Genomic DNA, 14352 nt, shown 5'->3' with positions numbered 1-14352 from the left:
GACAACAGCGACTCTCGAAGCATTGTTACCCATACATGATAGTGGAAACAAATGGAGTTGGGTTGGATATATTAATGGTAGGCCACAGTATTTTTTATATATTTTTTAGCACATACCCCCCAAAAGGTCTGTGCACAGCCCTAGTGTGACATGTTGCCAAGACATAGTTACCTAGATTAGACATTGCAGAAAAGAGAGGTCTCTTGAAATGGAAAACCAGTTTTACTACATTCTTTGTCAAGTGAAATCTAAGAGCTGTGTTTTTAGACAGGGGTCAGTTTTAATGACTGGCTGCAGGGGCATCAGCTGGATTGCGTTCAGTACGTTTTTACGTTTTGAAACGTTCAAATTTAACGTAAATGGTGCGGTACTGATCGACCAGTTGAAAAACGGGGAGGGGTTGGGGAACGCTATCAGCATGGCCACTGCCCTTTAATTACGTCACTCACTGCGTCAAGACACACCTTGCCACACCCACCAAAACATACATCAAAGTATTTTCAATAACTTTTGGGGAAAACGTCTCGTTCAATACAAACTGTTCCGCAACGTATCAAACTTTCAAGCGAACTGAACGCACCATAGGATGCCTCAAGAGGTGTCAGGTTAGGAGAGGTTTTTGGGCGTAGCCACCTGTACAGGTACAAATACGGAAGTTCCCAACTACTAGATTTGACTCAGATATCAGTCAACAGCCAATGCTACCAAATCAATAGATCTGATTTGACTTCAACAGTCAGCTCATGGACATTGCAATGCAGCGTAACGCATTTTTTAGGAGCGCAAAAGGACTTCAGTAGGGCACATATGGCCGAACAGCTACCCGTACCGACTACTACTGCACCCAGAGCTTCACCTACTGACAAAATGTATTCAGGCGATTCCAAAGGAACCGTCCAGGGAGGAGGATTCGGCGAGCGCTCTGTCCCGGGAAGCACGGGGACGTTGAGCCCGAGCGTGGTCAACCAACTCTTGATGGAATTTCTGATGTACTTCGGGAGAGCGCTATTGGTCTTTTATCCTGTGTATTTGACAGGGTACCTCGGACTCAGCGTCATCTGGATCCTCTTGTGTATGATGCTGATCATTTGGTGGAAGAAAAACCGCAAGTGGAAAGATATCCGAATTGGAACGGCTATGAACTTTCTGGATAACGAAACACAAGTGATCCACAACGAGTTGAAAACCTTGAAAATGGCAACTTGGGTATGTATTGGTATGCTGTTGATGTAGACAGAGGTTGTTCCCCATATGTGGAAATAAAGTTATGTTACGTGGTACTCTGGGTGACATAAGATGAAAAATATGCACATACACTCACACACAAAATGAAATTTGTCCTGCTGGATCAGTAGGCGTTTCTACACATTTTACATAATGAATGAACTCATCTAGGCTACAGCTGTTCATGTCCTTGGGGGAGTTCATGTCTGGAAGGTTTTGTGTGACTTAAAGGAAACACAGCTAAAGCAAAGCACTCTTAAGAATAGAGCCTGCATAGGCCTATTTTAAACTTGTGTATGAGCATACAAATGACCCACTAAGACCAGATGCTCAGCACTAGCCTCCTTGTATGATTGTTATAGCAATATAGTGTTATAGTCAAACATGTAGAAGCGTCATTTGTCATCATCTTCCAGCCACTTTCTGCCTCAATAATAGTAAGACCTAACATTGCATTCCATTATTGGGAAATAACAAAGTAGTGGCAGTGGCTGTATTGTTTGGGAGTGTAATATGCAGTGAAGAAGCGTTCACCCCCTTTATTCTTTCTTGTGTTTGAATCAAGCTGTGGTTTATTGCCAAATTGCAGTGAATGTTGGGCCTCTGTGTTTTGCCAAAGGCAGTCGTAAGTGCCACATTGACTACTGTGTCCCCAAATAACTGTAGAGCAGTGTTCTTAATCCATTCCTGTGGACATATTAATATTTAGAGACATCATGGAAATATTTTTGGTGATTCGAAGTGTTGACGTCGTAGTTGTGTGATTATGTTGCAGGAGGTTTCACTCATCCATGCCTTACCACACCCATGCCTAATAGGAAACATTGACAAAGATAATAAAGTGCCCCTGCTGAGGCTGTTGTACATTTAGAATAGTATTTTGTGAACATGTTGAGTAAAGTTGAAGCAGTAGCTGTCATAGTTAAAACAATATAGTGGATATTTTGTATTTCACAATGTACCGGTTTTGTTTTTGTGCTTGTATTTGTTTTTGGGGGGTGTGACCTTCATCTCCTGCTCTCCCACAAGGTTTGGAATTACAATCACTTGATTAGTCATCAGGTCCTGCCTAACCAGTATTTTTTTCCTTTCAATATCAAAACCCCACACTGTGGTAGATTAAGACGACACAGTTCTATATTCAACCACTCTGACAGTAGCCTGGTCCCAGATCTGTTTGTGTGGTCTTGCCAACTCATATTCATTGTTTGGCATTACAATGGTCATAAGAGTTGGCAGTATGGCACAAACAGATCTGGTACCAGGCTACTCTGACACAAAAAAAAGGCAATGGAATGTAAAAAATATTAAAAAGGGAAGTTTACAGTGCCTTTAGAAAGTATTCACACCCCTTGACTTTTTCCACATTTTGTTATGTTATAGCCTGAAATAAAAATGGACTAAATATATATTTTTTCCTGTTGTCCTACAAACAATACCCCATAATGTCAGAGAAATTATGTATTTTAAAATGTTTACAAATGAATTAAAAATGAAAAGCTGAAATGTTTTGAGTCAATAAGTATTCAACCCCTTTATTACGGCAAGTCTAAATAAGTTCAGGACTAAAAAATTGCTTAACAAATCACATAATAAGTTACATGGACTCCCTCTGTGTGTAATAATAGTGTTTAACATATTTTTTTTTATTTACTAACTCATCTCTGTACCCCAAACATACAATTATCTGTAATGTCCCCCAGTCGATCACAGATTCAACCTCAAAGACCAATGAGGTTTTCCAATGCCTCGCAAGGGCACCTATTACTAGATGGGTAAAAATAAAGCAGATATTGAATATCCCTTTGAGCATGGTGACACCCAGTCACTACAAAGATACAGGTGCCCTTCCTAACTCAGTTGTCGGAGAGGAAGGAAACTGCTCAGGGATTTGCCCATGAGGCCAATGGTGACTAAATCAGTTAGAGTTTAATGGCTATGAGAGGAGAAGACTGAGGATGGAGCAAAATAACCTAATTGAAAGGGTGAAAAGAAGGAAGCCTGTACGGAAAAAAAATATTCCAAAACATGCATCATGTTTGCAACAAGGCACTAAAGTAATACTGAAAAAGAAAAAGTGGCAAAATCAATACATTTTTGTCCTGAATGCAAAGTGTTATGTTTGGGGCAAATCCAATACAACACCTAAGTACCACTCTCCATATTTTTAAGCATAGTGGTGGCTGCATAATGTTTTTGGGTATGCCTGTAATCGTTAGGGTCTGGGGAGTTTTTCAGGATAAAAAATAAATGGAATGGAGCTAAGCACAAGCAAAATTCTAGAGGAAAACCTGGTTCAGCCTGCTTTCCAAGAGACACTGGGAGATTAATTTTCCACCAGACACTGGGAGATGAATTTACCTTTCAGCAGGACAAGAACCTAAAACACAAGGTCAAATCTACCCTGGAGTTGCTTACCAAGAAGACAGCGAATGTGGCTGAGTTATAGTTTTGACTTAAATCTGCTTGAAAATGGTTGTCTAGCAATGATCAACAACCAATTTTGCCTGAGCTTGAAGAATTTTTAAAATGATATGGAAATATTGTTCAATCCACCGTGTGCAAATATTTCTGAAAACATGTTTTCACTTTATTATTGGGTATTGTGTTAAGATGGGTAAGACAAAATATAATTAATCATTTTTGAATTCAGGCTTTAGCACAACAAAATGTAGAATAAGTCAAGGGGTATTAATACTTTCTGAAGGCACTATGTCAAATAAAATGTGCCTCTGATTGGTTTCTTTGTCTAATATGTCCATCTCCCTGCATACAATGTAGACCTATTCAAAGTTCAAAAGTAAGTCTATTAAATGAGGATGGGTCATCTTCATTATCTGGACTCCTGCCAACTCACAGAATCACAAGGGTTTGTGTCAATCAAACTCTCTTGTAAAGTTGTCTCTTCTCTTCCCAAAGGTACACTTTCCCGAAGTTGAGAAGGTTGACTGGCTCAACAAGGTAAAATGTTTTTTCCATTCATGCTGGTCACTCTTTGTCCGTTGTGCTGTTGTCACCTCAGCAATGGAGTTGGCCCGACAGCACAAAAGGATCTGTTTAGAGTAGTCTTGGGGAGGGTCTGGTCAATGTTTAAAGCAGTTCATGACATGTTGCCCACAACTCTTTCAAAACAACATTGTTTTCAATGACATATCACATACACAACCTCGCAAAGTTATGCTCTACATTTGTTTATTCACACAATGATTTGGTCATGCTGATCGCAACTAGTTCTCCTGTCGTTCTTTGGTCATATGTCTGTCTGTATGTCTTTAGATTTTGCTGCAGGCGTGGCCGTTCTTTGGCATGTTCATGGAGAAGCTCCTCAAAGAGAAGATCCAGCCATCCATCAGATTGTCCAGCCCATACCTCAAAACATTCACCTTCACAAAAGTCCACTTTGGTCATACAGTGAGAGAGCTTTTGTTGTGTTAGCATATCAAGTTTCACCTCGTGGTTCTAGGTTTGTATAAATTCTAGTACCTGGGGCCTCATTTATCAACCGTACTTAATTCCTCACGAAATGTTGGCGTACGTGGAGATCATAGGATTTGTATTCTCATCACATTTTTCTGATCAAAGCCACATGTAGCAAATAAGCGGTTACATTTTTTTGTTAACCAAATTTGAAACTTTCTCATTGACCTCCATACAAAAACTCCTTGCTTGGTGAGTGCAAAACGCTACCTGCTGGAGAAGATGGATTTTGTGGCCAGTTATCCCTCTCATTTCTCCTCTTCCTCTCTGCTAAACTTCAAAACCATTCGATTTTGGGATTGGGGTGAAATCCAAAATTGTGCTATATATTCATTGGTATTGTCATGGCTAATGTGTAAGCGATAAATATTAGTACATTACAAGCTCAAACACTTAATCCGCAAAAATGACAAGTTAATTACTGGGCGATAGGGGTTTTTTAGAACCTCAGTGCGGGGCCCACCCTAATCTGATAGTGGAAGTGGGGTGGTAGATGCCTAGTCTCCCTTATGGCTCAAATCAGGTGCCTACAGAGTATACACCATAGACATACATAATTTACACACATACACACACAGTACATACCCCATAGACATACATCATTCTCAAACACACACACACCCATAGAGAGAAGTCTGCTCAGACAGATCCAGCTCAGAAAGGCCCAGCTCATGACCCTTCATCAGCAGCAGATTTTAATTTAGAATGGAAAATGAATGTGTTTATGCAACATGTTAGTGCATCCCATCGATTCGTTCTCTAATCAAACCGAATCACACCAAATTGTTTCAAACTAAAACGTATTGTTCCTGAATCGTATCAGAGGCCATGCATGTCTCTTGATATGTATCGAATCATCTTGAAAGGGAATGATGCACATCCCTAATGAATGGTACGATTTGTTGTATAGTAGTGGGAATAAACCAATCAGGAGATAATTCGAATATGATTTACACAATGAAATATACATATTAAGCCTACACGTCCAGTTATGCAATCTCCTTGCTAACAGCAAAGGCATATTTTTATCATATTTTTCATATTTTTTTATTACCATTGTTATGTATTAATTCTGTGCATGTCAACAAACACCTCCATTTTCCCCAAAAAACTATATTTGCATGCAAAGCAATTTGTCAAATTCCCATACTATAAAACATTCTATTTTTGCTACTATTTAGAACACAAGTATGATTATTCGGACACAGCCAGCGTATATTTTTTGGTGCGCACGCACCTTAGATAAATTATGCACCTGGTGATAAAATATATATATATTCTCTCCTAATTTCAGCCCCTCCGAATCACTGGACTTAAAGTGTACACCCATGAAGTGGACAAGAGGCAGGTGGTTATGGATCTGCACATAAGGTAATAGTAGTAGTAGTAGTAGTAGTCAAAATCAAATCAATAACACAGTACAGCACAATAAAGACACAATGGCTAGTAGTACTGTAGTTAGTAGTACAGCAGAAGTAGTAGTTTTATTGTCCCAGAAAATCTATAACAAGGTACTGTAGGCGTCCGTTCTATGACTCCCTGTAAACTATTAGGGCTTTGGATTTAGCCTGGTCCCAGATATGTTTGTGCTGTTGACAGTGCTTTTTGCTTCACAGTTACGATGGGGATGTGGACATTGACACAGAGGTGAAGCCGCCCATCACTGCTGGGGTCAAAAGTATTCGGGTAGGCATCAGATGTTCTTGTGTGGCATCTAGCTTGGCTCCATGTCCTACTGGCACATACAACCATCCTATACTAGCCTAGGAAGACTGTGGTTCAAAATTGAACATTGTTATCATGGCCAACTAGGCAAACAGGTTGCGTCACATTATTCCTCTCACATCAAGCCGTGTGTTCAATTTGCATTGTGTGTAATTAGCTTTTTTGGTTTGCAGAGAAATTGCCCCTCTTGAGGAACTGTTTTAAAACTGGTTTTGATCTTTAAATTGACCTATATCAGCCCTTTTCTAATCATGTCAGAATGTTTGATTTTTCAGCTTCAAGGCATGTTGCGTGTCATTCTGGAACCTCTGATTGGAAATGCCCCGTTGGTGGGAGGAGTCACTATGTTCTTCATTCGTCGGCCGGTGGGTTCTGAAAGATGGCTCTGTTTGTTATTTAAACCTATGACACCCAGAGATGTGAAAAAAAAAAAAAAAAACTTTAGCTACCTTCGTTCACCCTCTATTAACCTTAATCTAACTAAATGTTATATATTTTTGTTTTCAGGAGGTCCAATGCTAGTAGTATAGGCTATAACTTTTTAAACCCTACCATGTCACTAATGAGTACGGGACCTGTTGTGCCCCACCAGGACATCGGCATCCTTGTGGTAGGATACTAAGAGTGATGAAATGTTTCATTTAAAGTTATCAAATTCGAAATGGTTTAATTTTCAGACCCTACAAATCAACTGGACAGGGTTGACCAACCTCCTAGACACTCCAGGTCTAAGGTAATGTTCATTCTTTTATACATTCTTTTTTATTTATTTTTTTACATACAAGTACAAAATATATTTTGCATTTTTTTCCTTGAAAAAGAGTTACAAATTCAGTATTTTTAGGTCAGAATCTATCAGTTTCAAAATCACTATTTCAGATTGAAGTGACTTCTGCCCTAACCCTTCACCTCCACAGTCACCTGTCTGAGCCAGCCATCATGGACATCATCGCTTCCCTTATGGTCCTGCCCAACCGCATGTGTATCCCCCTCATAGACCAGGTCAAAGTGGACCAGATGAGGTTCCCCCTGCCTCATGTGAGTACAGTAAACTGATACTCCACTGTGTTGAGACCTGTGTCAGTGCCAAGGGCCCAGTACAGTAGGTGTTCTGATCGGACAACACAGGAGGATGGATAGACACAATTTGAGTGTATGGCACATCTATGGCACAGTTCCAATGATTGGAAGTGGTTCCATTAAATTGTAATTTTCTATGAAATGTCAGAACAAGATTTGACACCAAACATTGGTTTAATGGGATCTTCAAATATTTCTATATCTCTAAAAATCTGTTAATCAAATCTGGTGTTGCTGGCTAACTTGTGTTCATATTTTGTGGGTCTAAAAATATGCTAGTTCTGTTAAATTTGTATTGTGGGTGTGTGCAGTAAGATCTTGTTGTGTTTTGTACTTTTTTTGTAACTACAGTATTTTGATGTTTTAGGGAGTTGTGAGGGTACACTTGCTGGAGGCCCGGGATCTGATAGCAAAGGACACTTATATGATGGGAATGGTGAAGGGCAAGTCTGACCCCTACGCGGTGCTTAGGGTCGGCAATATCCACTTCCAAAGCAAGACCATCCAGGAGAACCTGCACCCACGCTGGAACGAGGTTTATGAGGTAGGGACTCCTGAAAATCCTCCTACTGTAAAAGTAGTCACACACACTCACAATCGTGCAGTCAACCCACTCTCTCTCCCCTTTGTCTATACAAACTTATATAAAATATGTTTGAATATATGATTTCTTACTCTGTTGTTTTTTTATCCCCTTTTTTGTCAACTCCAGTTTGTGGTACACGAGGCCCCTGGGCAGGAGTTAGAGGTGGATGTGTTTGACGAGGACACTGACAAGGATGACATCCTGGGAAAGTGAGGAAACCACTTACTATGTGCACGAGAATAGACACAACCTCCCCATTCTGATTTCTTATGCCCACTTGTCACTGACTGCTGACCCATGTCAAACATTCAGTAGTGCACAAGTAGGTTGTGGAATGTTCATATAGAAATATGTCATGTAGAACATATGCCTCTGACATGTAGAGTAAGGAATCATGCCGGCTCGATTCATGACGTTATCTATCTGCAATATTTTACACAACATTTGTGTGACAAAGCCTATTGAACATGTCCCTGGTTAGATACTTTGACCAATTGAGGGCTTATTTATCCATCGTAGGTTTCGCCTGGACTTTGGAGAAGTGAAGAAGGAAAAAGAGATGGATAAGGTGGGAAGGTCACATTGAATGTTTTAGTAGCGGGATAGGCAACTCAGGTTCTGCGTGGCCAAAATACTTTTGTTTTTCATTCTCTACCTCTAATCAACTGAGGTGAATGAACCTACATCAGCCAAGGTGATAATGGCTGGGGTCATTTTTGCTGTTCTCCAAATAGAGTTTTAAAGTTTTTAATTGTGTAGAAATGCAGTAAATGAAATTCAACTTTCAAAAAATGTCCAGGGAGGACCTCACTAACTCAAACCCTGGTTATGGCCCTGCACACAATGGAACACATTTTTAAAATGTGGATACAAATATAAATGATTGTTATTAGTTAAGGTAGTCTCCTGGTTTCAGTGTGTTTTCTACCTTTTGGTATCTAAAGAATGGAATGAGAAGACTCTCTGACCAATCAGTGATATAAATCAATGCATCAACTATCAGGTAGAAAAGAAAACTAACAGAACTTGTGGCCCTCCATGCCTGGAGTTGACTAGCCTTGTTTTGAAAGGTTCTGAGGGTGATAACATCTCGGTTCAGATGAATAAACTATTCCCATTTCGCTGTCATAGTGGTTCCCCCTGGATGATGTCTCGAGTGGAGAGGTTCATCTCAAACTGCAGTGGCTCTCTCTACAAACTGACCCGGGACTCCTTGTGGAGGTAAGCGCTCTTAAGCGGTTTATAACCACTCTTAAGCAGTTTTATAAGCATTCTTAAGCAGTTGAGCCGACTCACCCAAACCGTGTTGTGGAAGCTCTGATATGTCTTTTCATACTGCACAGCCCGGGTCGCTAAAGGAAAACAACAAATGTGCTTATTAACCGTATACAACCTTTGACGAATATTGTGTATTTCTTTTATTTTTCCGTTACAGACATCTGATGGCTGTGCTTGTGCTATGCTTGCTGTGTACCTAGACAATGCCTCAAATCTACCAGTAAGTACCTCTGTCAAGCCTGTACAGCCACGGAGACTCACATGTTAACTAGCACAAACAGTCTGCGATGTGAATATAAGATGCGAGAACCAAGTTTATTCAGTTATGAAAACATTAGTACACATTCTCTGAGCACAAACAAGACACTCTCCACTCAATCTGAATGCCCCAGGATGCCTTAGCACATGCTTATAACAAAGAGTTAGCAATTTTGCATAAACATCATGTGATAGGCCAATGACAATCAAATATAAATGTTACAATGTAATCCCCTTATTGAAGATGATCATCAACAGTACCATCATTCGTAACTCATCACAATTGACCCTGCGCAAAGATCTGTCTCAGAATTTTGGGCAACCATCACAGAGCTCCAATGGCTAACAACTGTCGTCGAGTCTGACACCTCGGACAAGCTCACATTTAAATTGCATGAAAGCCAGTGAGGGCTATGGCAAATACTGACAATTTTCTTCAAAAAATTCATGTTTAAATGGCTAAATAATTGAACAGTGCACCAGAAGTATTTGCTACTATGATTCCTGAAATGCAGAGCTTGTTGATGGAGTATTTTTCTAATCTGAAATTAGACCTTTGTTACGTTGTTTGCTAGCTCAGCTGGTTAACTGGCTCTGTTTCTCAAAATGAATGTTAGCTACCTAAGTTAGCAATGTTATGAATACAACTCCCATCTGCTGTCAGCATTAGGATACGATTTGAGCGCACTAGTTATCTCTAAAAGCTGTTATAGCTTTGACTGCATGCTGACAGTGAATTCAGAGCCATTCAGTGGCTAGCTACACTACAAACAGAGCTACACTACAAACAGAACATTACCAGGTTCCTGTGAAGCAATTGTAATGACAGTCAACCACAACATACCCCCTGCTAATCAGGAAACTATTGGGTGTCTGTGTTTTTAATTTCATTGTATATTAGAAACGCAGTTTGAAATCATTGTGAGGGGATTTCGCCAGTGATTGAATGGGTAATTGGGCTTCCCTGGAAAATGTGACCCATTTCAGGAAGCTAGGCGTATGTCACTCTCTTTTTATTTGTATTTTTTTTATATATAAGTACACAAGACGTCTTACTTAGTTAAAGTGGTTCCAGTCTGCCGTGAAACGTTGATCCATGTATACGGGTAAGAATCTAGCTACATTTTCAGAAATTATACATTTCTAATTTTGTCGGAAAGTCATTTTCATTTCAAGCTAAAGCGTACTGTTAGCTAGCTAGCAAACATTAGCTTGCTGGCTCGCTAGCTAACGTTACGTGTATGATCTGTGTAGTAATATTATTTCTATCTCAGAAACCCATTTGCATTGCCTAATGTTAGCTAGCTACCAAACGTTGAACCTAGTTGGTTAGCTTTAGCTACCTGCAGATTCATACTACTGCATTTCATGCATGTTTTTTTTAATGTATTATTATTTTGATTTTTTGATTTTTTTCTTCTTTTTTTTAATTTTGTTGAATTTTTTAAATTATTATTTTTTTTTAAATTCATTTTCATTTCATTCATGGTGGCTAGCTATGACAATCAGTTTGTACTGTTTGGGGGTGATTTTACAGCCATCTATTGTATTTCATGAACATGTGTACATGTCTAGACAATAGTGACCCATCTACTTAGTTAGATGTGGCTGGGGGTTATAGCATTTCTTTCACATGACCCATCAATTTAGACAAGTGTCTCGGGAAGCGTCATCTAATAATTATAAAAACATTTATCTGGATCCTTTCTATTTGTGTTTTTGCTACTATGCAAATATGCAAGTTTACCATTCCACTGTACTGTTTACAGCTGTATCAGGTGCATGTGACAAATACATTTTGATTGTATTTGATATAGTGTGTTAACCAGAGACTGTAATGTGAAGAACAACTTGACCTGCACCGAAGTCAGATTAGGATATAGGCCAAGGACTAGATAAAGTGTATTTTTATCTGGCGTTTTCCTTATTGTAGGTTACTTATTTCACAATTTTTAGTTTTGAAATCTTTGGTTGTTCACTACTCTACATTACTCTGTTTAGCACATGGCCTCACATGTGAATCCTTAAAGAGATGGGTGGGACTAAGGCTTAAGAGGGTGTGAACGATGCCGAATTGGTGTAGACAAAGAAGAGCTCTCCAGTAGGTGTACCAAAACATTCAAGGGCCATTTTCTAAAAAGTGGAGTTTATCAACTTTCAAAGCAGAATTACTTTCCCATTGTTCGTCAACTGCAGTGTATGATATACCATTTTGTAGCTCTGAGTCTTTACCTTTATCAACAACAAAAAACCAAACACAATTTCAAATTTTGCCACATAAGACCGAATCAAGGTGGTCGGTCAAATTTTGCAGATGTTGTCCAAGGTTGCAACAGTACCAAGAGGGGCGGGGCTTAGCGAAAAGTCAATTGTGCTTAAGTTTTCTGTCATAAAACGTGGCCTGCTGCATTGAACATTTTAGAGCTTTATTTTATCAAACCTAACGCAATGGTAAATATTAGCGCTGGCAATGGGGCTATGGGTCTGGGGGTGTGTAAGAAATATTGTTGCTATTTTCACTGCAGAAATTATGAGTTTATTAAATATCATAGGCTACAGTAACAAGTAATAGCAACATAACAAAACAGTCAACATTGTTGTACTTCTACACCTGCATTGTTTGCTGTTTGGGGTTTTAGGCTGGGTTTCTGTACAGCACTTTGAGATATCAGCTGATGTAAGAAGGGCTATATAAATACATTTGATTTGTAAATGGCTTCAACGAGTATAGGCCTTTACGCATCGCACTTTTCCTCAAATAAAAAATACTAGTTTCCCGTAATTTGTATGTGTGAAGCATGTTCTCAATAAGCAGGATGTAGCCTAGGCCTACCGTTCATATGGTGTTATAGGACAGAATAATTTCAATACAAGAGGCGCTCTTTGGAAATCAGGATGTATATAAACCGAATGGAGTAGCCAATGCACTGAACGTAGACCTATGTGAATTGTGAATAATGCAAAAGCATGATGGCAAAAGCCTCACGTGTAGACCATTTTAGAAACCTTTTATGGATAGCCTACTTGGCTAATGCATGGCTAGGATAAGAAAGACACCAGATTAATTGCTGTTGAACCATCTTTCATTATAGTAGGGTAGGGGTAGCCTGTAAGGGCTTTTTTTTTTCTTTATCAAATGAAATGGAAAACAAGCAATTGTTACAGGAAAATAACTTAAATGTTTCTAAATACCAGTGTCACCAGATCATGTCATCTCTCGTTCCATGATGGGCATATAACCTACATGGAGGGGTTTTTACACACATCCAAAATAATAACAGGAACTGGCTCAAATAATGTACAATAGCCTACATAGATAAGAAGGTGATACTCACAAACTTGATCTTTTAATAAAGCTTTGGTGATTTTAAGATGTATTTCAAAGCGGTCTCACGAGCCAAAGGACACACCTCAGATATGATCACTTCTCCCACCTCCGCACAGGCGTGCTCATGTAAGAAGTAAATTACCAATCCTGGCTCCAGGATTTGAAAACAGAAGAGTGCTGGCTTTAACAGGTCAAAATTGCAAAGTGTGCGCGTTTGACAACTGCTTAACGCCAGATGAAAATAGAGCCCTTAATGTATTATTTTGATACATGCACTACATTATTTGTTTTGCTCTATAGATGCTCTTCATTCTACTTTATTGCAGACATATGCCAGTACTTGTTTTTCTATCTGAAATATCTATTGTATACTATTAATATCAATTTATTTGCCTACCACAGAAAGACCACAGTGAGTTCAGCCACTTTAAAAAGGATGGGAAGCACACCAAAGATGCCAAGGTAAGAGTGACCACATGCATGGGTCGTATTTAGTAGGGCACATAAAGGACAACATTTTGAATCATTTTGCAATGGAAACGAAAATGTTTAGTTTCTTATTGGACATGTCCAGGTAGTCCCTCCCTGTTTGTCTGTTTTCCATTTGGTGCCTAATGAATATGACTTAGGCAGAGTTGAATGGCCTGCTACTGGTACTCCAGGGTTGTGTTCACTAGAAACCAAATGGAAGCGAACAGCAGAAAACATAACGAAACAGGGCGGGACCTACCTGAATTTGTCCAACAAACTCTTTTCTGTTTGGAGTAAACGGTTTCTGTTGTGCACAGTACCTGGTACAGCACTAGTGTTTCCTGTTTTTCTGGAGAAGGCAGGTCATGTGGGTGTGACATGTTGTATTCATTCCCATACCTGCTTTGTCTGCCCTGACTTGATCTTTTTGATTCTGCTTCCCCTCCTCTGCTCCCCCTCCTGGTCACTCTGTGACACTGCTGTGAGAATCTTCAGTTTTGCTGATGTCACTCTTCGGGCAAAGTGTTAAACACTGTCGTGGAAAATGCCTTTTGCATAAGTAAGGTCCCTTTCTGGACCGTAGGCAGCGAGTTCTGTCTTTGACCTGTGGTAATGCAGAACTCTCTCTGAAGGTTGGTTAGTGAGAGGACAATCTCCACTGTCTGTATGTTGTGATGATTAGTCTAGAGCTGCTCTCTCTAAAGCATGAAAACATTAACAAGCTGCCAGGTGTAGCACAGTTTCTATTATTTAATCTATGTTTGTGCATTAGTGTCCTTTTATACAGTATAGTGTAGATCCCCTTGTCAAAGAAGTATTGACATTTCCCTCTCTGAAGTCTGTTAACACTATAGGCTCCCCTCTCTAGGTCATATAGTGTGCTAGCAGCTAGTGTATGTGTATATACACAGAGAGCACCCTTTCT

At 39.5% G+C, this 14352-nt stretch overlaps 1 protein-coding gene across 2 annotated transcripts in view; it reads left to right on the top strand.

The window, feature by feature from the left end:
* The first annotated feature begins 485 nt into the window (after window positions 1–485).
* Window positions 486–14352, top strand: part of esyt3 (extended synaptotagmin-like protein 3) — a 31361-nt gene continuing 17494 nt past the window's right edge. The window contains exons 1-14 of one of the 2 annotated variants that reach the window (XM_045704421.2): window positions 486–1206; window positions 4144–4185; window positions 4501–4635; window positions 5996–6072; window positions 6318–6387; window positions 6702–6791; window positions 7104–7159; window positions 7344–7464; window positions 7874–8050; window positions 8219–8301; window positions 8612–8660; window positions 9224–9313; window positions 9528–9590; window positions 13359–13418. In XM_045704421.2, coding sequence (XP_045560377.2) covers window positions 808–1206; window positions 4144–4185; window positions 4501–4635; window positions 5996–6072; window positions 6318–6387; window positions 6702–6791; window positions 7104–7159; window positions 7344–7464; window positions 7874–8050; window positions 8219–8301; window positions 8612–8660; window positions 9224–9313; window positions 9528–9590; window positions 13359–13418 — 1512 coding nt within the window. In that variant the 5' untranslated portion in view covers window positions 486–807. The remainder of the gene's footprint in view (window positions 1207–4143; window positions 4186–4500; window positions 4636–5995; window positions 6073–6317; window positions 6388–6701; window positions 6792–7103; window positions 7160–7343; window positions 7465–7873; window positions 8051–8218; window positions 8302–8611; window positions 8661–9223; window positions 9314–9527; window positions 9591–13358; window positions 13419–14352) is intronic. The other variant, XM_045704422.2, reaches the window with a different exon arrangement.

The sequence above is a fragment of the Salmo salar genome, chromosome 21 (assembly GCF_965601325.2).
Source record: "Salmo salar chromosome 21, fSalSal1, whole genome shotgun sequence".
NCBI classification, from domain to species: Eukaryota; Metazoa; Chordata; class Actinopteri; order Salmoniformes; family Salmonidae; genus Salmo; species Salmo salar.
The sequence above is the reverse complement of the archived record's forward strand: the minus strand, read 5'-3'. Positions and strand labels throughout refer to the sequence as shown.